The sequence below is a fragment of the Panulirus ornatus genome, chromosome 1 (genome assembly GCF_036320965.1).
Source record: "Panulirus ornatus isolate Po-2019 chromosome 1, ASM3632096v1, whole genome shotgun sequence".
NCBI lineage: Eukaryota > Metazoa > Arthropoda > Malacostraca > Decapoda > Palinuridae > Panulirus > Panulirus ornatus.
This window is the reverse complement of record NC_092224.1, coordinates 12,740,075-12,766,967: the sequence shown is the minus strand read 5'-3', so window position 1 is coordinate 12,766,967 and position 26,893 is coordinate 12,740,075. Positions and strand designations below refer to the sequence as shown.

Here is a 26,893-nt window from a genome sequence, read left to right as displayed (position 1 = left end):
GACACTGATTTTATGGATGTAAGTAGTAAGTGAAGGGTTATCCAAGGAAAATCATTATGGTATATTTCTCCACTAATCTGCCATACTTCAAATAGGTGGAAGATACATATGAATGATGTGTTATAGCTAAACAGATATCCAAACTACTATATTTTCAAGTGATAGTGTAGAGATAAGAATGCAACACGAGTTTCATTAAAATCCATTATATTATTCCAGTGCTTTCATACATTTGACACAACTGCAAAGTATCACTGAAACGTGTAGTTAACAAAGAATACAGAGGGCAAAAAGAAGTTTCTGAATATCAAACAAATAACATGTATAATACTCCTATTATTGAGAAGCACTTTGAAACAAATCTCTACTCCTTATCTAACTTTTCTCCAGGTATAAGGAGGAAAAGTAGGTCAAAGTGCATGTGAGTTTGCATGAGTGTCACTATGACTGTTTAATCTGTTAATAAATGGGTTGATGAAAGAGAGAATACAAAGGTGTTGGAAGGAGCAGGTATGCAGTCTGCTGGGGGTGGGAGAGGGGCCTGGGAACTGAGTCAGTTCATGTTTGCTAATAATACAATGATGATGATGAATCTGAATGAGAATTACAGGTTGGCATGTAAGTTTGGGGGAGTGTGTGGAAGGAGAAAGTTGAGATTAAATATGAATAAAAGCATGGCTAATATGTTTAACAACAAAGACATAATTTATGGTAAATTTATGGTAAATTATATGGGAGGGTATTGATTGAGAGGGTGAAGGCATGCACAGAGCATCAGATATACATAAGAGATATACATAAGTATACATATGTAAGTAGGAGAGATGGCCAGAGAGCGTTATTGGATTACGTGTTAATTGATAGGCGTGTGAAAGAGAGACTTTTGGATGTTAATGTGCTGAGATGTGCAACTGGAGCGATGTCTGATCATTATCTTGTGGAGGTGAAGATGAAGATTTGTAGAGGTTTTCAGAAAAGAAGAGAGCATGTTGGGGTGAAGAGAGTGGTGAGAGTAAGTGAGCTAGGGAAGTAGACTTGCGTGAGGAAGTACCAGGAGAGACTGAGTACAGAATGGAAAGAGTTGAGAACAAAGGACGTAAGGGGAGTGGGGGAGGAATGGGATGTACTTAGGGAAGTAGTGATGGACTGCGCAAAAGATGTTTGTGGCATGAGAAGTGTGGGAGGTGGGCAGATTAGAGAGGGTAGTGAGTGGTGGGATGAAGAAGTAAGATTATTAGTGAAAGAGAGGAGAGAGGCATTTGGATGATTTTTGCAGGGAAATAATGCATATGACTGGGAGATGTACAAAAGAAAGAGGCAGGAGGTAAAGAGAAAGGTGCAAGAGGTGAAAAAGAGGGCAAATGAGAGTTGGGGTGAGAGAGTATCATTAAATTTTAGGGAGAATAAAAAGATGTTTTGGAAGGCGGTAAATAAATTGTGTAAGACAAGGGAGCAAATGGGGACTTCCGTGAAGGGGGCTAATGGGGAGGTGATAACAAGTAGTGGTGATGTGAGGAGATGGAGTGAGTATTTTGAAGGTTTGTTGAATGTGTTTGATGACAGAGTGGCAGATATACGGTGTTTAGGTCGAGGTGGTGTGCAAAGTGAGAGGGTTAGGGAGAATAATTTTCTAAACAGAGAAGAGGTAGTAAAAGCTTTGCAGAAGATGAAAGCTGGCAAGGCAGCAGGTTTGGATGGTATTGCAGTGGAATTTACTAAAAAAAGGGGGTGACTGTGTTGTTGACTGGTTGGTTATATGGGAGGGTATGGATTGAGAGGGTGAAGGCATGTCCAGAGCATCAGATTGGGAAAGAGCAGTGTGGTTTCAGATGTGGTAGAGGATGTGTGGATCAGGTGTTTGCTTTGAAGAATGTATGTGAGAAATACTTAGAAAAGCAAATGGATTTGTATGTATCATTTATGGATCTGGAGAAGGCATATGATAGAGTTGATAAAAATGCTCTGTGGAAGGTATTAAGAATATATGGTGTGGTAAGCAAGTTGTTAGAAGCAGTGAAATGTTTTTAATGAGGATGTAAGGCATGTGTATGAGTAGGAAGACAGGAAAGTGATTGGTTCTCAGTGAATGTAGGTTTGCGGCAGGGGTGCGTGATGTCTCCAAGGTTGTTTAATTTGTTTATGGATGGGGTTGTTAAGGAGGTGAATACAAGAGTTTTGGAGAGATGGGCAAGGATGCAGTCTGTTGTGGATGAGAGAGCTTGGGAAGTGAGTCAGTTGTCATTCGCTGATGATACAGTGCTGGTGGCTGATTTGGGTGAGAAACTGCAGAAACTGGTGACTGAGTTTGGTACAGTGTGTGAAAGAAGAAAGTTGAGAGTAAATATGAATAAGAGCAAAGTTATTAGCTACAGTTGAGTTGAGGGACAAATCAATTGGGAGGTACGTTTGAATGGAGAAAAACTGGAGGAAGTGAAGTGTTTTAGATATCTGGGTGTGGATTTGGCAGTGGATGGAACCATGGAAGCAGAAGTGAGTCATAGAGTGGGGGAGGGGTCGAAAGTTCTGGGGGCATTGAAAAATGTGTGGAAGGCAAGAACGTTATTTCGGAAAGCAAAAATGGGTATGACTGAAGGAATAGTGGTTCCGACAATGTTATATGGTTGTGAGGCGTGGGCCATAGATAGAGTTGTGCAGAGGGTGGATGTGTTGGAAATGAGATGTTTGAGGACAATATGTGGTGTGAGATGGTTTGATCGAGAAAGTAATGAAAGGGTAAGAGAGATGTGTGGTAATACAAAGAGTGTGGTTGAGAGAGCAGAAGAGGGTGTTTTGAAATGGTTTGGTCACATGGAGAGAATGAGTGAGGAAAGATTGACAAAGAGGATATATATGTGTCAGAGGTGGAGGGAATGAGGAGAAGTGGGAGACCAAATTGGAGGTGGAAAGATGGAGTGAAAAGGATCTTAAGTGATTGGGGCCTGAACATGCAGGAGGGTGAAAGGCGTGCAAGGAATAGAGTGAATTGGAACGATGTGGTATACCAGGGTCGACGAGCTGTCAATTGATTGACCCAGGACTTGTGAAGCGTCTGGGGTAAACCATGGAAAGTTCTGTGGGGCCTGGAAGTGAAAAGGGAGCTGTGGTTTCGGTGCATTATACATGACCGCTAGAGACTGAGTGTGATTGAATGTGGCCCTTGTTGTCTTTTCCTAGTGCCACCTTGCGCACATGCGGGGGCAGGGGGTTGTCATTTCATGTGTGGCAGGGTGGTGACGGGAAAGAATAAGGGCAGACAGTATGAATTATGTACATGTGTATTCATGTAGATGTCTGTGTGTGTATATATATGTATACCGTGAGATGTATAGGTATGTATATGTGCATGTGTGGACGTGTATGTATATACATGTGTAAGTGGGTGGGTTGGGCCATTCTTTCATCTGTTTCCTTGCACTACCTTGCTAACGCAGGAGACAGCGACAAAGTATAATAAATATATAAATATATACATATATATACATACAGGTACACCACCAAATTTCCAGCAACTGATGGTTTGGCGACTCCTTTAGTCTGGACAAAATTACGTCAGGGAACTTGAAATTACTACAGCCACCAGACTTGTTTACTGGGCAGCCACAGATGGCGTTGTGTGTAGGGCATGCTTATTTACATTCTTTACACTGCACTTGATGGTGGTGATACCACAATTCTATGAGATTCCTAGCTTATTTTGCTCAAATTTAACCCTAGGTATGGCTTCGAAGACATATGAGAGTGTCAGTCATGGTGTTAAATGTAAACATCAGTCCATATCGATCCAAGATAAAGTAGAGCTGTTGAAAAAAGGAACTGTGGTAATTCGGTGTGTAAGCTGTGTGACATCTACAGTAATGGTTGATCAAATATTTTATGACATAAAAAGCAAAGAGAGAAAATACTGAAATTCTATGTAGACAGCGATTTCAAGAAGCAAATGACGATTACAAAAGCTATGAAAGATAGCAAGTGTACAGAGCACGATTGAGTGATGATGGAATGGTTTCGACAGTGTCGGAGTGATGGAGTGGATTTGTCAGGTAGCATGACAATGGACCCAGCTATGTTGTTCCATAAAGAACTTAAATTACAACATGAGTGTGACTATAGTGAAGGATGGATTCAAAGATTCAAGAAGCGCCATGGAATTTCCATAAATAAAGTGTGCAGAGAAAAGCCATCTGCAAACCACGAAAGAGCTGCCGAGTATATGGACAAATTTGCGAAACTCGTAGCTGACGAGCACCTCAGTCCTGAGCAGGTGTATAATGCGTTTCAATTATTTATTCAATCTACATTCAATATTTGTATAATTTAAAATTTTAGCAGCCCATGGTATACTTAAGACACTTGGGAGAAGATAATTAGTGGGTTAGAGATGTGTTGATGAATTATTATTGCGTGACCACAGTTAGTATGGCAAAACGGTTAATGCGGCAAGGCTTTGGAACCAAGAGTGCTGGAAAATCGGTGGTGTACCTGTATATGTATATGAGTGGATAGGCCATTCTTCATCTGTTTCTTGTTGCTACCTCGCTGACATGAGAAACAGTGATTATGCATAAAGATAAAAATAAAACAAAGAAATATCAAAAATAGATTACTATCACCTTAGATTTTACGTTAGTAATAGCTCAGCCACCAAACATGCTATTGCTGACTCCCTCCCAAACCCCAGTTTTAACTCCCCCAGTCCTCACTCCTTTCCTTCCCCTATACTGTTCCCATACCAAATAGGCACAGTGCAAGGTTACAAGCAGAAGTGGATGCATCCATGGATCTTGCTGGTTGAAAGATGTCAATTATTTGGCAGGAAAAGAATTTTATTAAGATCCATGAATTTTGTAATCATCATTTCTTTTACATACATATTCATCATTTCTCAAGTTAGCAAGGTAGCATTAAGAACAGAGGACTGAGCCTAAGAGAGAAAATCCTCACTTGGCCCCTTTCTCTGTTCCTTCTTTTGGAAAAGTAAAAACTAGAGAGGAGGATTTCCAGCCCCCCACTCCATCCCCCTTTAGTCACCTTTTACAACACATAGGGAATATGTGGGAAGTATTCTTTCTCCCCTATCCCATTATCATGTATAAAAAAGGACAGACCTAGCAACCCTGTCGCACACTATAGATTCGGCCTATTGGCAGTAGCCATTGATGCTGTTCAGTATCATCGTCAACTTGATAGCATTCAGTTCTCTAACTTCTTTCTTATGGTCTGCTCTCTAAAAGTAATCTTACAACAGTACAAGACTACAACAGACCATGGTCCATGGAACACCAACACAAAGTTCTCAACACTGAGATTGCCTCTGTCTCAGGCACTTCTGAGAATCAGCCTAACTCTCTTTCTGTGGGGCAGACTTCTTAGTGATCTGACTGCCAGGTCGCCTCCAGCCCGGACCAGGAGCCTTTCCAAGACCCCTGATCCCACCTGGAGTGCTACTTCAAAAGCTCAACCATCAGGAAAAGGACAACAACAAGGTACTCTATTTTAAGTGCCAAAAATGACACCCAACCAAGAAATTTGTTAGATGCCACATCACCAGCCTTAATAATTTGAAGTCCCACATCAAGAGGACCCACCCATCCTTAGCCATCCAATCTGAGGAGGAAGATCAAGCTGGCTTTGGCCATGGCAAGTGCTGCCACCACTCCTCTGGCAGCAGCAGAATGCTCAGCTCTGGCACTGCCATCACAAGGTTGAGAGAGCACTGAGAGAGCAGAACGGTGACAGTACCACCCGTTCCAGTGACAGTGACATGCGGTCATTGCTGTGTGTGCCTGATGACTTCTTCGCTGAGTGGACAGCCACTGATTCACGAACCAGTGTCGAGCAGAAGGCCAAGAAACATGTTGATTATCTAACTGGACACTGATGGGAAGGAGGGCACGGTTGACTCTGACTTCATAAGGGGAGGAGATTTTCACCAACCTCTTCCTGAAGTATAACATGCCCATTCTGTCCTCTGCTACAGTGGAATGGCTTTTCCCTCTTGGCAAGGACATCCTGAGGCCCAAGAGGTCAAGACTGTCAGCTGGGCCTAACTTTTAGAAGTTGGTCTTCCTGATGGGCAACCAGCATATAGTGTGTGTGACTCACAGACTCTCAAAAGACTCATTGTCATAATGTGATTATTACATCATCTTAAGCTGTCAGAAATTAGTAATGACTAATTGCTAATTCTGAGTTCGTACAGAAATATTGTACTGTACAGTATGCTTAAGAATTTAACAAATATACTTGAATTTCAAACTTACCATTCAGTTCCTGCCATATTAATCATCTGGTAAATTAAAATCAAGTTCATGGCATTGGTTTGATCACATGAGTTAAAAAACAGTACATTTCTTTAATAAAAATCTAGAATCTATAAAGCAAAAAATTTGCAAAACTTGCAGAAAATGCTTACGTATCCTTGGGTTTAGCATACATAAGCATTTTCAATGGGTTTTGAAGCCTTTTTTCCTTGATTTTAAAATCTATTAAAAGGTTATCAATATTGGATTATCGTTAACTTCTAATAACTCAGTATTAAAATCATTGGATTATCAATAATGGACATAAAAATTGGTGTTATTGGGTCATAATTATTGTGGTTAGCTTTTTAGTTACTGGTGCCCAACACTGGGTCAGAGAGAGGTGCAGAAGAAGAATATGACAGAGATGAAGAGGGTAAACTGAAATGGTTTAGACAGATGGAGAGGATGATGAGGGAAGAAAGTATGACTTAGAAGGTATACATGCAAAGGTGGAGGGAACAGGGAGGAAGTGAAGGATGCTTTAAAGGCTTGGAGCCTGAACATGCGGAAGAGCGAAAGGGATAGAGCACACTGGAGTGATGTGCTGTTCTTGGGCTGACCCAGGGAATGTGAGGTAGTTGGGAGTAACCACAGAAAGATCTGTAAGGACTGGTTGTGGGTAGAGGGCTCTGGTTTTGGTACATGAGAGTTGAGAATGGATGTCAGCAAATAAGGCTATCTCTTAGTCTGTTCCTGGCACTACCTTGCTGATGTGAAATGGGCAAATATGAATGAAAAAAATTACATCTATATTCATATATATCTACTTTTTTAATTATTTCCAAAGACTAAAAATCTCTCATAAGTACCTACAGTGATGATCAGACCTTAACATTTACACAAATGTCAAAATACTGGCGGATTTTCATTACAAGCCGATGAAAACTAGCACTCATATGACCCTCAAGGCAAGTATCCAGGATTTGGTGGTGGTAGAGAGGGGTTTAATTATGAAACGGCTAGACAGTGATGAAAAAGTTTAAAACAAAACTTGCATGTTAGAGCACTGTATTTTTGAGAACTTAACACTTTTGAGTTGTTTGGATGTTGAATTCAGTCACTAATGTTAGTTAAGGTCTCACAAAATTGACTACAACGGTTGTACAGATGTAAGATGATTATGAGACCAGTGACCAGGTTTGAACTAAAATAGACATATGATATTTGATAACATAAAACAGATGATAGCATTTAATCATGGGAGTTTCATTTGACTAAACAAATTAATCAATTTTTGTTAGAGAAAATTTCTTTTATTACAATTATAACTACAGAGGAATAAGTTTGTTGAGTATTCCTGGGAAATTATATGGGAGGGTATTGATTGAGAGGGTGAAGGCATGTACAGAGCATCAGATTGGGGAAGAGCAGTGTGGTTTCAGAAGTAGTAGAGGATGTGTGGATCAGGTGTTTGCTTTGAAGAATGTATGTGAGAAATACTTAAAAAAGACAGATGATTTTGTATGTAGCACTTATGGATCTGGAGAAGGCATATGATAGGGTTGATATAGATGCTCTGTGGAAGGCATTAAGAGTATATGATGTGGGAGGTAAGTTGCTAGAAGTAGTGAAAAGCTTTTACCAAGGATGTAAGGCATGTGTACGAGTAGGAAGAGAGGAAAGTGATTGGTTCTCAGTGAATGTCGGTTTGCAGCAGGGGTGCATGATGTCTCCATGGTTGTTTAATTTGTTTATGGATGGGGTGGTTAGGGAGGTGAATGCAAGAGTTTTGGAGAGAGGGGCAAGTGTGCAGTCTGTTGTGGAGGAGAGGGCTAAGGAAGTGAGTCAGTTGTTGTTTGCTGATGATATAGCACTGGAGGCTGATTTGGGTGAGAAACTACAAAAGTAGGTGACTTTCATAAAGTGTGTGAAAGAAGACACCTGAGAGTAAATGTGAATAAGAGCAAGGTTATTAGGTTCAGTAAGGTTGAGGGACAAGTTAATTGGGAGGTAAGTTTGAATGGAGAAAAATTGGAGGAAATGAAGTGTTTTAGATATCTGGGAGTGGGCTTAGCAGCAGATGGAACCATGGAAGCAGAAGTGGGTCACAGGCTGGGGGAGGGGGTGAAGGTTCTGGGAGTGTTGAAGGTGTGGCAGGCCAGAACATTATCTCGGAGAGCAAAAATGGGTATGTTTGAAGGAATAGTGATTCCAACAATGTAATATGATCGCGAGGCATGGGCTATAAATAGGGTTGTGCGGAGGATGGTGGATGTGTTGGAAATGAAATGTTTGAGGATATGTGGTGTGAGGTGGTTTGATTGAGTAAGTAATGAAAGGGTAAGAGAGATGTGTGGTAATAAAAAAAGTGGTTGAGAGAGCAGAAGAGGGTGTGTTGAAATGGCATGGTCACATAGAGAGAATGAGTGAGTAGAGATTGACAAAAAGGATGTATGTGTCAGAGGCAGAAGGAACGAGAAGTGGGAGACCAAATTGGAGGTGGAAAGATGGAGTGAAAAAGATTTTGAGTGACCGGGGCCTAAACATGCAGGAGGGTGAAAGGCGTGCAAGGAATAGAATGAATTGGAATGATGTGGTATACCGGGGTCGACATGCTGTCAATGGACTGAACCAGGGCATGTGAAGCATCTGGGGTAAACCATGGAAAGTTTTGTGGGGGCCTGGATGTGGAAAGGGAGCTGTGGTTTTGGTGCATTACACAAGACAGCTAGAGACTGAGTGTGAATGAATATGACCTTTGTTGTCTTTTCCTAGTGCTACCTTGCATACGCATGGGTGAAGGGGGTACTATTTCATGTGTGGTGGGGGGTGAAAGGAATGGATGAAAGCAGAAAGTATGAATATGTACATGTGTATATATATGTATATGTCTGTGTATGTATATGTATGTATACATTGAAATGTATACGTATGTATAAGTGCATGTGTGGGCTTTTATATACATATATGTGTATGTGGGTGAGTGGGGTAATTCTTTCATCTGTTTCCTTACACTAACTCCCTAATTTGAGAGACAGCGACTAGGCATGATAAATAAATAAAATTAATAATTATATCATTGTTTTGGGAAGGTGGTGAAACTGACAATGCTTCATTGGCCATATTATATCAATGAAATAGTTAAATATACATCTGTTTTCCCTTCTGAAAGACTATAAGAATGGGAATCATAATAGAATATGTTGTATACTGCACAAATCAAGAGGCTGGGGGGTTGGGGATTTCCCCATCATCCATGTTGAAGACTCATTAATGTTCAGTACCATGTGTTTGCCAATGTAAGCCTTTACATCAATCACAAGCAATATTCAAAAATACAACATATGCATTGACTCATATCTTAACAATAACTTCCTCCTTAAAGATTACTTACCTTGATAAGTTTACTGGTTTTCTCATTGATACAACATTGTCCTGAAGATTGAGATCCAGACAGTAGTTAGAGCTGGATGAGGTCATGGAGGTTGGTGTCTCCACACTGTGTCCAGGTTCATCATAAATCATATTGCTTCCACTGGATTCCATTTCACACACTGAGAAATAATCAGCTATTTAACCATTCTCAAATTATTTAGTGGTTGAGGATTTCTGTACTTGATTCTATGAATAAGTCTGAGACAAAAAGAGCCATTTCTTAATTTCCTCATCCAATATAAAAGAACTCTTCTCCATTCACCATCTTTTCATGTACTGTTTCTTAAAGAAAGAAAATGGTTGCTGTTCCACTTAGCTGACACCAATGTCCCCTAAAGACATGAAAGTGATACATAACCTCAATAGCAGTGGAAGATTCTGAATGCACTAACCTAGTTGATTTGGGAAAAGAGGTCATGATATACAAAGAACCAGTATGAGGTATAAAAAAATTTCCCTATCCCTATTATGTATAAGAGCTTGCCAAGTGTTCTTCCAGTGTATGAATGTGCATAGCTACTTACCTGTACAATACAAGGAGAGAGATTTACAGGGAATGATATATGTCTTACTGGAAATATGCTCTATGATCTAAGTGTGAGGGACTTGGGAGTCAACCTTATACCTAATCTGCTGGCATAGCCCTATCTCAGGACAGTCTTAAAAGGAAACAAGCAGTCAGCTGGCAAATACAGAAATATATTCATGCATACAGATGAGAAAATATTTACTCAACTGTTCACATCCATTGTATACTAGGCCAAATTTATAATATCCCTTTCAAGTTTAGTCACCAACTTAAATAAACACAAAGAACTATATGAGAGGTCAAGAGGAGGGAAACTGAAATATTTAGTGTAGTCTGTTGTAAAAGGTAGTTCCAGTTAAACACTTTACTCTGGGGAAACTTCTACAAACTACAGCGGTTGGTTATAGTTTCTTGCTTTTGTACACAAAACCCAGATGGGCCATAAATAGAAGCATTCATTCCCTATAAAGTAAGACATTCTTTGCCCCCTTAAATCTGAAACTTGTAGTATTATAAAACAATGTGTTTACTGGCATTCATACTTTGTTCATTATCAAGGAATTTACTTACTCCTTGCTGTATTACAGAAATACAGAACAAATCAGATACTACAAACAGAAGAAAATATACATCCTTGAAATCATATACAAATACAATATGATAACTTATTCTATGTACAAGTCTATACTCCTTAATATTACTGTCATATTCTAAAAATCTAATCTCACAGGTTTATATATTGACTCTTCCAGACCTTGTTCTGATTTTCACAGGGCTTCCTGAAGGAACCATACAGGATGATCTTGCTCCAGGACTCTCCCTGCATATATCTGACCCTTTGGCTTGAAAAAATGACATTATTCTTTCTTTGATTTTCAAGTATTTCATCAGGTTCCTGGTTCATATTGCCTAAAACTCGTGTGTCCTGTATCCTGCAGTTTGTCACTCATACCATCCTCCCCCCATTCCTATATGATTACTTCCCTCGGAGCTCCCTGCTCTGACAACCCTTCTAAATCTAATATGATCAACATGTCTCCTGACAACTCTATTATCACACAATTCATCTTATATGACAGACGTCACGTTACTTCAACTACCATTCCTGGAACCCAATGAGCTTCCCTACCATTATAATTTTCCACCAATACTTCATCATTTATCCAAAATTCCCTCAAAGGTCTGTTCTTATCATGATATTTCTTTTGTTTTCTTGTTAACTCTTTACTCTTTTTTTTCAAGTTTGGACTCAGCAGGTAAAGGTGACCCTGAAGATTTCTGTTCATTAGCAACTCTGCCAGGGTACTACCAGTTAAAGACTGTGAACATCTATATCTGAATGAGAACCCTGACAACCTCATTTTGATGTCAGCTTTTCTCATTTTCTTTCCCATTCTTGAATGTTTAATTAGCTTTTTAGCCATTCTATAAGAGCTAGGGTAAAAAGAGCTCAAGTAACATGTCAATCCTATTTTTCTACATAAATCGGCCAAATTCAAAATTGGTAAACTGGCTTCCAATATCACTTACTGACATTGAGGGCAGCCCATGAGTGGTAAAAATATCCATTAACTCAGCAATGGTTGCAAGTACTGATGTATCATTCATAATTCTTATCTCTAACCATTTTGAATAAGCATCAGTAAGGACTAAATACATATGCACCATAAACGATCCTGTGAAATGTACATGTAATCCCTTCCATAGGTAACCGGGGTATGAACATACATGAAAGGGTGCAACACAGGGTTTATTTCTATTCATTTGATATATTACACAAGTTTCCACCATTTGTTCAATATCCCTATCTTTATTTCTATTCATTTATTTACTTATTTATTTTGCTTTGTCACTGTCTCCCACATTAGCGAAGTAGCGCAAGGAAACAGACGAAAGAATGGCCCAACCCACCCACATACACATGTATATACATACATGTCCACATACGCAAATATACATACCTATACATGTCAACGTATACATATATATACACACACAGACATATACATGTGTATATATATATATATATATATATATATATATATATATATATATATATGTATATATATATATATATATATATATATATATATATATATATATATATATATATATATATATATATATATATATATATGTATATATATATATATATATATATATATATATATATATATATATATATATATATATATATATATATATTATAAATATATATATATATGATCAGTATTGATTGAGAGGGTGAAGGCATGTACAGAGCATCAGATTGGGGAAGAGCAGTGTGGTTTCAGAAGTGGTAGAGGATGTGTGGATCAGGTGTTTGCTTTGAAGAATGTATGTGAGAAATACTTAGAAAAGCAAATGGATTTGTATGTAGCATTTATGGATCTGGAGAAGGCATACGATAGAGTTGATAGAGATGCTCTGTGGAAGGTATTAAGAATATATGGTGTGGGAGGAAAGTTGTTAGAAGCAGTGAAAAGTTTTTATCGAGGATGTAAGGCATGTGTACGTGTAGGAAGAGAGGAAAGTGATTGGTTCTCAGTGAATGTAGGTTTGCGGCAGGGGTGTGTGATGTCTCCATGGTTGTTTAATTTGTTTATGGATGGGGTTGTTAGGGAGGTGAATGCAAGAGTTTTGGAAAGAGGGGCAAGTATGAAGTCTGTTGGGGATGAGAGAGCTTGGGAAGTGAGTCAGTTGCTGTTCGCTGATGATACAGCGCTGGTGGCTGATTCATGTGAGAAACTGCAGAAGCTGGTGACTGAGTTTGGAAAAGTGTGTGGAAGAAGAAAGTTAAGAGTAAATGTGAATAAGAGCAAGGTTATTAGGTACAGTAGGGTTGAGGGTCAAGTCAATTGGGAGGTGAGTTTGAATGGAGAAAAACTGGAGGAAGTGAAGTGTTTTAGATATCTGGGAGTGGATCTGGCAGCGGATGGAACCATGGAAGCGGAAGTGGATCATAGGGTGGGGGAGGGGGCGAAAATCCTGGGAGCCTTGAAGAATGTGTGCAAGTCGAGAACATTATCTCGGAAAGCATAAATGGGTATGTTTGAAGGAATAGTGGTTCCAACAATGTTGTATGGTTGCGAGGCGTGGGCTATGGATAGAGTGGTGCGCAGGAGGATGGATGTGCTGGAAATGAGATGTTTGAGGACAATGTGTGGTGTGAGGTGGTTTGATCGAGTGAGTAACGTAAGGGTAAGAGAGATGTGTGGAAATAAAAAGAGCGTGGTTGAGAGAGCAGAAGAGGGTGTTTTGAAGTGGTTTGGGCACATGGAGAGGATGAGTGAGGAAAGATTGACCAAGAGGATATATGTGTCGGAGGTGGAGGGAACAAGGAGAAGAGGGAGACCAAATTGGAGGTGGAAAGATGGAGTGAAAAAGATTTTGTGTGATCGGGGCCTGAACATGCAGGAGGGTGAAAGGAGGGCAAGGAATAGAGTGAATTGGAGCGATGTGGTATACCGGGGTTGTCGTGCTGTCAGTGGATTGAAGCAGGGCATGTGAAGCGTCTGGGGTAAACCATGGAAAGCTGTGTAGGTATGTATATTTGCGTGTGTGGACGTATATATATACATGTGTATGGGGGGGGGTTGGGCCATTTCTTTCGTCTGTTTCCTTGCGCTACCTCGCAAACGCAGGAGACAGCGACAAAGTATAAAAAAAAAAAAAAAAAAAAAAATGATCAGTAATAAAGACACCTGTTTTTTAGTTCTACTTAACTGTTTATATTGATATTCTCTGTTTGTTTTTACCTCCCAGTAATTATTTAAAGTTATATATTTGTTTTTACATCCTAGTAACTGTAATGTTGTTGATATATATATAAATATATATATATATTATCCCTGGGGATAGGGGAGAAAGAATACTTCCCACGTATTCCCTGCATGTCGTAGAAGGCGACTAAAAGGGAAGGGAGCGGGGGGCTGGAAATCCTCCCCTCTCGTTTTTTTTTTTTCCAAAAGAAGGAACAGAGAAGGGGGCCAGGTGAGGGTATTCCCTCAAAGGCCCAGTCCTCTGTTCTTAACGCTACCTCGCTGTCGCGGGAAGTGGCGAGTAGTGTGAAGGAAAAAAAAATATATATATATATATATATATATATATTTTTTTTTTTTTTTTTGCCGCTGTCTCCCACGTTTGCGAGGTAGCACAAGGAAACAGACGAAAGAAATGGCCCAACCCACCCCCATACACATGTATATACATATGTCCACACACGCAAATATACATAGCTACACAGCTTTCCATGGTTTACCCCAGACGATTCACATGCCCTGATTCAGTCCACTGACAGCACGTCAACCCAAGTATACCACATCGATCCAATTCACTCTATTCCTTGCCCTCCTTTCACCCTCCTGCATGTTCAGGCCCCGATCACACAAAATCTTTTTCACTCCATCTTTCCACCTCCAATTTGGTCTCCCACTTCTCCTCGTTCCCTCTACCTCCAACACATATATCCTCTTGGTCAATCTTTCCTCACTCATTCTCTCCATGTGCCCAAACCATTTCAAAACACCCTCTTCTGCTCTCTCAACCACGCTCTTTTTATTTCCACACATCTCTCTTACCCTTACATTACTTACTCGATCAAACCACCTCACACCACACATTGTCCTCAAACATCTCATTTCCAGCACATCCATCCTCCTGCGCACAACTCTATCCACAGCCCACGCCTCACAACCATACAACATTGTTGGAACCACTATTCCTTCAAACATACCCATTTTTGCTTTCCGAGATAATGTTCTCGACTTCCACACATTCTTCAAGGCCCCCAGAATTTTTGCCCCCTCCCCCACCCTATGATCCACTTCCGCTTCCATGGTTCCATCCGCTGCCAGATCCACTGAACATGCAGGAGGGTGAAAGGAGGGCAAGGAATAGAGTGAATTGGAGCGATGTGGTATACCGGGGTTGACGTGCTGTCAGTGGATTGAATCAAGGCATGTGAAGCGTCTGGGGTAAACCATGGAAAGCTGTGTAGGTATGTATATTTGCGTGTGTGGACGTATGTATATACATGTGTATGGGGGGGGGTTGGGCCATTTCTTTCGTCTGTTTCCTTGCGCTACCTCGCAAACGCGGGAGACAGCGACAAAGTATTAAAAAAAAAAATATATATATATATATGTATATGAAGCGGAGGGCCAGAAATCCTCCCCTCCTTGTATTTTAACTTTCTAAAAATGGGAAACAGAAGGAGTCACGCGGGGAGTGCTCATCCTCCTCGTAGCCTCAGATTGGGGTGTCTAAATGTGTGTGGATGTAACCAAGATGTGAAAAAAGGAGAGATAGGTTGTATGTTTGAGGAAAGGAACCTGGATGTTTCGGCTCTGAGTGAAACGAAGCTCAAGGGTAAAGGGGAAGAGTGGTTTGGGAATGTCTTGGGAGTAAAGTCAAGGGTTAGTGAGAGGACAAGAGCAAGGGAAGGAGTAGCACTACTCCTGAAACAGGAGTTGTGGGAGTACGTGATAGAATGTAAGAAAGTAAATTCTAGATTAATATTGGTAAAACTGAAAGTTGGTGGAGAGAGATGGGTGATTATTGGTGCATATGCACCTGGGCATGAGAAGAAAGATAATGAGAGGCAAGTGTTTTGGGAGCAGCTAAATGAGTGTGTTAGTGGTTTTGATGCACAAGACCGGGTTATAGTGATGGGTGATTTGAATGCAAAGGTGAGTAATGTGGCAGTTGAGGGAATAACTGGTATACATGGGGTGTTCAGTGTTGTAAATGGAAATGGTGAAGAGCTTGTAGATTTATAGCACGTGCTGAAAAAGGACTGGTGATTGGGAATACCTGGTTTAAAAAGCGAGATATACATAAGTATACGTATGTAAGTAGGAGAGATGGCCAGAGAGCGTTATTGGATTATGTGTTAATTGACAGGCGCGCGAAAGAGAGACTTTTGGATGTTAATGTGCTGAGAGGTGCAACTGGAGGGATGTCTGATCATTATCTTGTGGAGGCTAAGGTGAAGATCTGTATGGGTTTTCAGAAGAGAAGAGTGAATGTTGGGGTGAAGAGGGTGGTGAGATTAAGTGAGTTTGGGAAGGAGTCTTGTGTGAGGAAGTACCAGGAGAGACTGAGTACAGAATGGAAAAATTTTTGGTGAGAACAATGGAAGTAAGGGGAGTGGGGGAGGAATGGGATGTATTTAGGGAATCAGTGATGGATTGCGCAAAAGATGCTTGTGGCATGAGAAGCGTGGGAGGTGGGTTGATTAGAAAGGGTAGTGAGTGGTGGGATGAAGAAGTAAGATTATTAGTGAAAGAGAAGAGAGAGGCATTTGGACGATTTTTGCAGGGAAAAAATGCAATTGAGTGGGAGATGTATAAAAGAAAGAGACAGGAGGTCAAGAGAAAGGTGCAAGAGGTGAAAAAGAGGGCAAATGAGAGTTGGGGTGAGAGGGTATCATTAAATTTTAGGGAGAATAAAAAGATGTTTTGGAAGGAGGTAAATAAAGTGCATAAGACAAGGGAACAAATGGGAACTTCAGTGAAGGGCGCTAATGAGGAGGTGATAACAAGTAGTGGTGATGTGAGAAGGAGATGGAGTGAGTATTTTGAAGGTTTGTTGAATGTGTTTGATGATAGAGTGGCAGATATAGGGTGTTTTGGTTGAGGTGGTGTGCAAAGTGAGAGGGTTAGGGAAAATGATTTGGTAAACAGAGAAGAGGTAATAAAAGCTTTGCGGAAGATGAAAGCCGGCAAGGCAGCAGGTTTGGATGGTATTGCAGTGGAATCTATTAAAAAAGGGGGTGACTGTATTGTTGACTGCTTGGTAAGGTTATTTAATGTATGTATGACTCATGGTGAGGTGCCTGAGGATTGGCGGAATGCGTGCATAGTGCCATTGTACAAAGGCAAAGGGGATAAGAGTGAGTGCTCAAATTACAGAGGTATAAGTTTGTTGAGTATTCCTGGCAAATTATATGGGAGGGTATTGATTGAGAGGGTGAAGGCATGTACAGAGCATCAGATTGGGGAAGAGCAGTGTGGTTTCAGAAGTGGTGGAGGATGTGTGGATCAGGTGTTTGCTTTGAAGAATGTATGAGAAATACTTAGAAAAGCAAATGGATTTGTATGTAGCATTTATGGATCTGGAGAAGGCATATCATAGAGTTGATAGAGATGCTCTGTGGAAGGTATTAAGAATATATGGTGTGGGAGGCAAGTTGTTAGAAGCAGTGAAAAGTTTTTATCGAGGATGTAAGGCATGTGTACGTGTAGGAAGAGAGGAAAGTGATAGGTTCTCAGTGAATGTAGGTTTGCGGCAGGGGTGTGTGATGTCTCCATGGTTGTTTAATTTGTTTATGGATGGGGTTGTTAGGAAGGTGAATGCAAGAGTTTTGGAAAGAGGGGCAAGTATGAAGTCTGTTGTGGATGAGAGAGCTTGGGAAGTGAGTCAGTTGTTGTTCGCTGATGATACAGCCCTGGTGGCTGATTCATGTGAGAAACTGCAGAAGCTGGTGACTGAGTTTGGTAAAGTGTGTGAAAGAAGAAAGTTAAGAGTAAATGTGAATAAGAGCAAGGTTATTAGGTACAGTAGGGTTGAGGGTCAAGTCAACTGGGAGGTAAGTTTGAATGGAGAAAGGCTGGAGGAAGTAAAGTGTTTTAGATATCTGGGAGTGGATCTGGCAGCGGATGGAACCATGGAAGCGGAAGTGAATCATATGGTGGGGGAGGGGGCGAAAATCCTGGGAGCCTTGAAGAATGTGTGGAAGTCGAGAACATTATCTCGGAAAGCAAAAATGGGTATGTTTGAAGAAATAGTGGTTCCAACAATGTTGCATGGTTGCGAGGCGTGGGCTATGGATAGAGTTGTGCGCAGGAGGGTGCATCTGCTGGAAATGAGATGTTTGAGGACAATGTGTGGTGTGAGGTGGTTTGATCGAGTAAGTAATGTAAGGGTAAGAGAGATGTGTGGAAATAAAAAGACGGTGGTTGAGAGAGCAGAAGAGGGTGTTTTGAAATGGTTTGGTCACATAGAGAGAATGAGTGAGGGAAGATTGACCAAGAGGATATATGTGTCGGAGGTGGAGGGAACGAGGAGAAGTGGGAGACCTAATTGGAGGTGGAAAGATGGAGTGAAAAAGATTTTGAGTGATCAGGGCCTAAACATGCAGGAGGGTGAAAGGCGGGCAAGGAATAGAGTGAATTGGATCGATGTGGTATACCGGGGTTGATGTGCTGTCAGTGGATTGAATCAGGGCATGTGAAGCGTCTGGGGTAAACCATGGAAAGTTGTGTGGGGCCTGGATGTGGAAAGGGAGCTGTGGTTTCGAGCATTATTGCATGACAGCTAGAGACTGAGTGTGAACGAATGGGGCCTTTGTTGTCTTTTCCTAGCGCTACCTCGCACACATGAGGGGGGAGGGGGATGGTATTCCATGTGTGGCGAGGTGGCGATGGGAATGAATAAAGGCAGACAGCGTGAATTGTGTGCATGGGTATATATGTATGTGTCTGTGTGTGTATATATATATGTGTACATTGAGATGTATAGGTATGTATATTTGCATGTGTGGACATGTATGTATATACATGTGTATGGGGGTGGGTTGGGACATTTCTTTCGTCAGTTTCCTTGCGCTACCTCGCAAACGCGGGAGACAGCATCAAAGCAAAAAAAAAAACAAAAAAAAAAAATATATATATATATATGCAGGAAGGTGAAAGGAGGGCAAGGAATAGAGTGAATTGGAGCGATGTGTATACCGGGGTTGACGTGCTGTCAGTGGATTGAATCAAGGCATGTGAAGCGTCTGGGGTAAACCATGGAAAGCTGTGTAGGTATGTATATTTGCGTGTGTGGACGTATGTATATACATGTGTATGGGGGTGGGTTGGGCCATTTCTTTCGTCTGTTTCCTTGCGCTACCTCGCAAACGCGGGAGACAGCGACAAAGTACCAGGAAGTACCAGGAGAGACTGTGTACAGAATGGAAAAAGGTGAGAACAATGGAAGTAAGGGGAGTGGGGGAGGAATGGGATGTATTTAGGGAATCAGTGATGGATTGCGCAAAAGATGCTTGTGGCATGAGAAGAGTGGGAGGTGGGCTGTTTAGAAAGGGTAGTGAGTGGTGGGATGAAGAAGTAAGAGTATTAGTGAAAGAGAAGAGAGAGGCATTTGGACGATGTTTGCAGGGAAAAAATGCAATTGAGTGGGAGAAGTATAAAAGAAAGAGACAGGAGGTCAAGAGAAAGGTGCAAGAGGTGAAAAAAAGGGCAAATGAGAGTTGGGGTGAGAGACTATCAGTAAATTTTAGGGAGAATAAAAAGATGTTCTGGAAGGAGGTAAATAGGGTGCGTAAGACAAGGGAGCAAATGGGAACTTCAGTGAAGGGCGTAAATGGGGAGGTGATAACAAGTAGCGGTGATGTGAGAAGGAGATGGAATGAGTATTTTGAAGGTTTGTTGAATGTGTCTGATGACAGAGTGGCAGATATAGGGTGTTTTGGTCGAGGTGGTGTGCAAAGTGAGAGGGTTAGGGAAAATGATTTGGTAAACAGAGAAGAGGTAGTAAAAGCTTTGCGGAAGATGAAAGCCGGCAAGGCAGCAGGTTTGGATGGTATTGCAGTGGAATTTATTAAGAAAGGGGGTGACTGTATTGTTGACTGGTTGGTAAGGTTATTTAATGTATGTATGACTCATGGTGAGGTGCCTGAGGATTGGCGGAATGCGTGCATAGTGCCATTGTACAAAGGCAAAGGGGATAAGAGTGAGTGCTCAAATTACAGAGGTATAAGTTTGTTGAGTATTCCTGGTAAATTATATGGGAGGGTATTGATTGAGAGGGTGAAGGCATGTACAGAGCATCAGATTGGGGAAGAGCAGTGCGGTTTCAGAAGTGGTAGAGGATGTGTGGATCAGGTGTTTGCTTTGAAGAATGTATGTGAGAAATACTTAGAAAAGCAAATGGATTTGTATGTAGCATTTATGGATCTGGAGAAGGCATATGATAGAGTTGATAGAGATGCTCTGTGGAAGGTATTAAGAATATATGGTGTGGGAGGCAAGTTGTTAGAAGCAGTGAAAAGTTTTTATCGAGGATGTAAGGCATGTGTACGTGTAGGAAGAGAGGAAAGTGATTGGTTCTCAGTGAATGTAGGTTTGCGGCAGGGGTGTGTGATGTCTCCATGGTTGTTTAATTTGTTTATGGATGGGGTTGTAAGGGAGGTAAATGCAAGAGTCCTGGAAAGAGGGGCAAGTATGAAGTCTGTTGGGGATGAGAGAGCTTGGGAAGTGAGTCAGTTGTTGTTCGCTGATGATACAGCGCTGGTGGCTGATTCATGTGAGAAACTGCAGAAGCTGGTGACTGAGTTTGGTAAAGTGTGTGGAAGAAGAAAGTTGAGAGTAAATGTGAATAAGAGCAAGGTTATTAGGTACAGTAGGGGTGAGGGTCAAGTCAATTGGGAGGTGAGTTTGAATGGAGAAAAACTGGAGGAAGTGAAGTGTTTTAGATATCTGGGAGTGGATCTGTCAGCGGATGGAACCATGGAAGCGGAAGTGGATCATAGGGTGGGGGAGGGGGCGAAAATTTTGGGAGCCTTGAAAAATGTGTGGAAGTCGAGAACATTATCTCGGAAAGCAAAAATGGGTATGTTTGAGGGAATAGTGGTTCCAACAATGTTGTATGGTTGCGAGGCGTGGGCTATGGATAGAGATGTGCGCAGGAGGATGGATGTGCTGGAAATGAGATGTTTGAGGACAATGTGTGGTGTGAGGTGGTTTGATCGAGTAAGTAACGTAAGGGTAAGAGAGATGTGTGGAAATAAAAAGAGCGTGGTTGAGAGAGCAGAAGAGGGTGTTTTGAAATGGTTTGGGCACATGGAGAGAATGAGTGAGGAGAGATTGACCAAGAGGATATATGTGTCGGAGGTGGAGGGAACGAGGAGAAGAGGGAGACCAAATTGGAGGTGGAAAGATGGAGTGAAAAAGATTTTGTGTGATCGGGGCCTGAACATGCAGGAGGGTGAAAGGAGGGCAAGAAATAGAGTGAATTGGAGTCATGTGGTATACAGGGGTTGACGTGCTGTCAGTGGATTGAAGCAAGGCATGTGAAGCGTCTGGGGTAAACCATGGAAAGCTGTGTAGGTATGTATATTTGCGTGTGTGGACGTGTGTATGTACATGTGTATGGGGGGGGGGTTGGGCCATTTCTTTCGTCTGTTTCCTTGCGCTACCTCGCAAACGCGGGAGACAGCGACAAAGTATAAAAAAAAAAAAAAAAAAAATATATATATATACATGTACATAATTCATACTGTCTGCCTTTATTCATTCCCATCGCCATCCCACCACATATGAAATAACAACACCCTCCCCCCGCATGTGCACTAGGTAGCGCTAGGAAAAGACAACAAAGGCCACATTCGTTCACACTCATTCTCTAGCTCTCATGTATAATGCACTGAAACCACAGCTCCCTTTCCACATCCAGGCCCCACAAAACTTTCCATGGTTTACCCCAGATGCTTCACATGCCCTGGTTCAATCCATTGACAGCACATCAACCCCAGTATACCACATCGTTCCAATTTACTCTATTCCTTGCACGCCTTTCACCCTCCTACATGTTCAGGCCCCGGTCACTCATAATCTTTTTCACTCCATCTTTCCACTTCCAATTTGGTCTCCCACTTCTCCTCGTTCCCTCCACCTCTGACACATATATTGTCTTGGTCAATCTTTCTCACTCATTCTCTCCATGAGACCAAACCATTTCAAAACACCCTCTTCTGCTCTCTCAACCACACTCTTTTTATTACCACACATCTCTCTTACCCTACTATTACTTACTTGATCAAACTATCACACACCACAAATTGTCCTCAAACATCTCATTTCCAGCACATCCACCCTCCTGCGCACAACTCTATCTATAGCCCATGCCTCGCAAGAATATAACATTGTTGGAACCACTATTCCTTCAAACATACCCATTTTTGCTTTCCGAGATAATGTTCTCAATTTCCATACATTCTTCAATGCTCCCAGAACTTTCACCCCCTCCCCCATCCTATGATTCACTTACGCTTCCATGGTTCCATCCACTGCCAAATCCATTCCAAGATATCTAAAACACTTCACTTCCTCCAGTTTTTCTCCATTCAAACTTACCTCCCAATTGACTTGACCCTCAACCATACTGTACCTAACAACCTTGCTCTTATTCACATTTACTCTCAGCTTTCTTCTTTCACACACTTTACCAAACTCAGTCACCAGCTTCTGCAGTGTCTCACATGAATCAGCCACCAGCGCTTTATCATTAGCAAACAACAACTGACTCACTTCCCAAGCTCTCTCATCCACAACAGACAGCATACTTGCCCCTCTTTCCAAAACTCTTGCATTCACCTCCCTAACAACCCCATCCATAAACAAATTAAACAACCATGGAGACATCACACACCCCTGCTGCAAACCGACATTCAATGAGAACCAATCACTTTCCTCTCTTCCTACATGTACACATCCTCGATAAAAACTTTTCACTGCTTCTAACAACTTGCCTCTCACCCCATATATTCTTAATACCTTCCACAGAGCATCTCTATCAACTCTATCATTTGCCTTCTCCAGATCCATAAATGCTACATACAAATCCATTTGCTTTTCTAAGTATTTCTCACATACATTCTTCAAAGCAAACACCTGATCCACACATCCTCTGCCACTTCTGAAACCACACTGCTCTTCCCCAATCTGATGCTCTGTACATGCCTTCACCCTCTCACTCAGTTCCCACCCATATAATTTCCTAGGAATACTCAACAAACTTATACCTCTGCAATTTGGGCACTCACTTTTATCCCTTTTGCCTTTGTACAATGGCACTATGCAAGCATTCCTCCAATCCTCAGGCACCTCACCATGAGTCATACATACACTGAATAACCTTACCAAGCAGTCAACAATACAGTCACCCCCTTTTTTAATAAATTCCACTACAATACCATCCAAACCCGCTGCCTTGCTGGCTTTCATCTTCCGCAAAGCTATTACTACCTCTTCTCTGTTTATCAAATCATTATCCCTAACCCTCTCACTTTGCACACCATCTTGACCAAAACACCCTATATCTGCCACTTTCTCATCAAACACATTCAACAAACCTTCAAAATACTCACTCCATCTCCTTCTCACATCACCACTACTTGTTATCACCTCCCCATTAGCCCCCTTCACTGAAGTTCCCATATGTTCCCTTGTCTTACGCACTTTATTTACCTCCTCCCAAAACATCTTTTTAATCTCCCTAAAATTTAATGATACTCTCTCACCCCAACTCTCATTTGCCCTCATTTTCTCCTCTTGCACCTTTCTCTTGACCTCCTGCCTCTTTCTCTTATACATCTCCCACTCATTTGCATTTTTCCTTCAAAAATTGTCCAAATGCATCTCTCTTCTCTTTCACTAATAATCTTACTTCTTCATCCCATCACTCACTACCTTTTCTAATCTGCCCACCTCCCACGCTTCTCATGCCACAAGTATCTTTTGCGCAAGCCATCACTGCTTCCCTAAATACATCCCATTCCTCCCCCACTTCCCTTACATCCTTTGATCTCACCTTTTCCCATTCTGTACTCAGTCTCTCCTGGTACTTCCTCACACAAGTCTCCTTCCCAAGCTCACTTACTCTCACCACTCTCTTCACTCCAACTTTCTCTCTTCTTTTCTGAAAACCTCTACAAATCTTCACCTTCGTCTCCACAAGATAATGATCAGACATCCCTCCAGTTGCACCTCTCAGCACATTAACATTCAAAAGTCTCTCTGTCGGGCGCCTCTCAATTAACATGTAATCCAATAACGCTCTATGGCCATCTCTCCTACTTACATATGTATACTTATGTATATCTCTCTTTTTAAACCAGGTATTCTCAATCACCATTCCTTTTTCAGCACATAAATCTACAAGCTCTTCACCATTTCCATTTACAACACTGAACACCCCATGTACACCAATTATTCCCTCAACTGCCACATCACTCACCTTTGCATTCAAATCACCCATCACTATTCATTTGATATGTTTCACAAGTTTCTATTGTCTGTTCAATATCCCTATCTAAATGAAACCACCATACATATAATCTAGGAATCCCTTCATTGTAAAGATACCTAGGAGAGCCTCATGCATTTCTCTTAATAAACTTTGCTGTCCAGCTGTGGAAGTCACCGAACTGTTCCCCTGTTCCCCGCATTATGCAATATTCATCTATACTAAGTCATCTAGGCACACAAAAAATGACAAACTTTGGAACCTGAGCAGCTCTTGACCAACCATTCTTGATAAAAGAAAAACTTTAGCATATACTGGATCCATCTCCTGATGTGTTTAGCCACAACTAATTAATCTTCAATGAGCTCTAACAAAATGGTATCTGTGGGGAGTAGTACTGATGCTGGTTTCTCCACCAATGGTAACTTACTCAATAGGTCTGCATTTGCACTGTCACAACCATTTCTAAATTTCAACTGGTAATCACAAGCAGCAAATGAGATGGCCCAGCGTTGTATTCTCAGACTAGCCATACTCGGCAATGCCTAGTGTTCATATAAAAGTGAAACTACGGGCCAGTGGTCTGTGACTAATGTGAATTATAAAAATAGCATACCCCAAACTATTGCCAAAAATCTCTCTGTCAATTTGTGCATAATTCTTCTCAGCATCACTCAGTTTGTGTGAAATAAAAGCTGTAGGTTGTTCTGATCCATATTTATTTTGGTATGCTAGCAATGCCCCTACACTATATGGTGATACATCACATGACAAAACAAGAGGCCTCTCTGGATCATAATGCACTAAAACTTCACTAGACAATAACATCTGCTTTGCTTTCTTAAATGCAGCTTCTTGTTGTTGCAACCACTGCCATCGCACCCCCTTCCTTAACATATACAATGGTGCAAGTACTGAAGAGAGGTTACTGAGAAATTTACCATAAAAATCTACACCTCTTAAGAATGATCACATTGTTTGCACATCTGTTGGCCTAGGTGCATCCACCATTGCTTTTACTTACTTTCTAATACATGAAAGCCCTGTGCATCAATTTTGTGTCCCAAATAACACACTGCTTTGGAAAAACTTACATTTGTCAAAATGAGGCTTCAAAATATTTCATTAAACCTCTCTACCACCTTGGTCAAGTTTGCTATATTTTCTGCTTCAGTGCTTCCAATGATCAAAATATCATCTAAGTATACAACAGTGTGTGGAGTACCTCAATAAATTGTATATTTCTCTTTGAAAAATCCCAGATACACTCTTAATCCCACTGGGTAATCCGTTATACCTCAGCAATCCTCTGTGTGTGCTTATCACACAATACTTCCTTGACTCTACTTCCAATAACATCCTGTGGTAAGCACTACTCAGTCCAATTTTGAGAATGACTTACCTCCTACCAAACTGATCAATAAGTCATATATTTCTAGAACAGGAAAAGTGTTCTTCTAAGCCACAGGGTTACCATCACTTTAAAGTCTCAACAAATTCGCCAGGTTTACCATCACTTTAAAGTCTCTACAAATTCGAACTTGTGAGGATGGCTTGGACACAACTACTATCAAAGTGGCCCACTCTGAGCTTTCCACTAGTGTGAGTGTTCCATTTGCCACTAGCCTGTCCTATTCTATGTCTGTAGCTTCTCTCAAAGAAAAAGGCAGTAGGAGAGATTTCAAAAATTTTGGCTTTACACTAGCATCTACATAAATTTTGGCCTTCCCTCCACTGCATGTGCCCAAACCATCCTCAAATACACCAGCATATTTCATTTTCAAATCCTTCACAAACTTTTCATTGCTATACAATTGTTCCTGTGCATGAAACACTGAATTCTTCTAATCAATCTGGAGTGTTTGTAACCATTTCCTACTCAACAAAGTTTGTCTATCACCTTCTACTACTGAAAGCAACTCATACAATAGACCAGTGTTGTCCAACTTTTTTGCCCATTGTTACCTTTTTCTAACATTAAGTAACCCCACCCCATGACTGATTAAACTCAATATCTGGAAGGAAAATGCAAATTATATTAAAAGTTCGCACACTTTGAGTGCTGGACAATAAATCATTATTCAGTACACTAAAGGAAAAAGACTAAAAAATAACATATCCATGCTTGAAAAGCACTTACAACTCAATGTGAAATGTGGGGTTAATGTTCACTGATGAATTTGGCCATTCTGGGTGGTGGAAAGGCTGCTTCAGTGATCATGCTTTGTTCCAGGTTTACATTTAGTTTGTTTCTCTGTTTTGACTTGATAACACTCACTGCAGAGAAAGATGTTTCACAAAGGTAGGTAGACCCAAAAGGCAGAAGGCTTTCCAAAGCCTTTTTTCCTAGGTCACGGTGCTCCTTATTTACATAGCTCCAAACCCAAGTGAGGACTGAGCTTTCAAATATCAGTTTGAGGCCATGGTCAGAATACACTTCTAACAATGCTTCCTGAAGACATATAGGAAGCTTCTTCATATTATTTTCGGATAGGAGGAAGGAATTTCTAACCCAAACCAGCAGTGCAGATCTCTCGTATATGTCAGGAAAGTAAGATTTAAAAGCATAGATAAGGTTGGTCAAATGTTCCACAATAACTGGTTTCACAGTCTCTCTCTCATCATTGTTACTACAAAAATAAGCATCTGACAGAGG

General features: G+C 41.1%; 1 protein-coding gene across 4 annotated transcripts in view; it reads right to left on the bottom strand.

Annotated features, from left to right (window-relative positions):
* fab1 (fab1 kinase) overlaps positions 1 to 26,893 on the bottom strand; it is a 1,098,541-nt gene that overhangs the window by 536,757 nt on the left and 534,891 nt on the right. For all 4 annotated transcript variants that reach the window (XM_071675364.1, XM_071675510.1, XM_071675419.1 and 1 more), the window contains exon 9: positions 9,637 to 9,796. In XM_071675364.1, the coding sequence (XP_071531465.1) occupies positions 9,637 to 9,796 (160 nt within the window). The remainder of the gene's footprint in view (positions 1 to 9,636; positions 9,797 to 26,893) is intronic.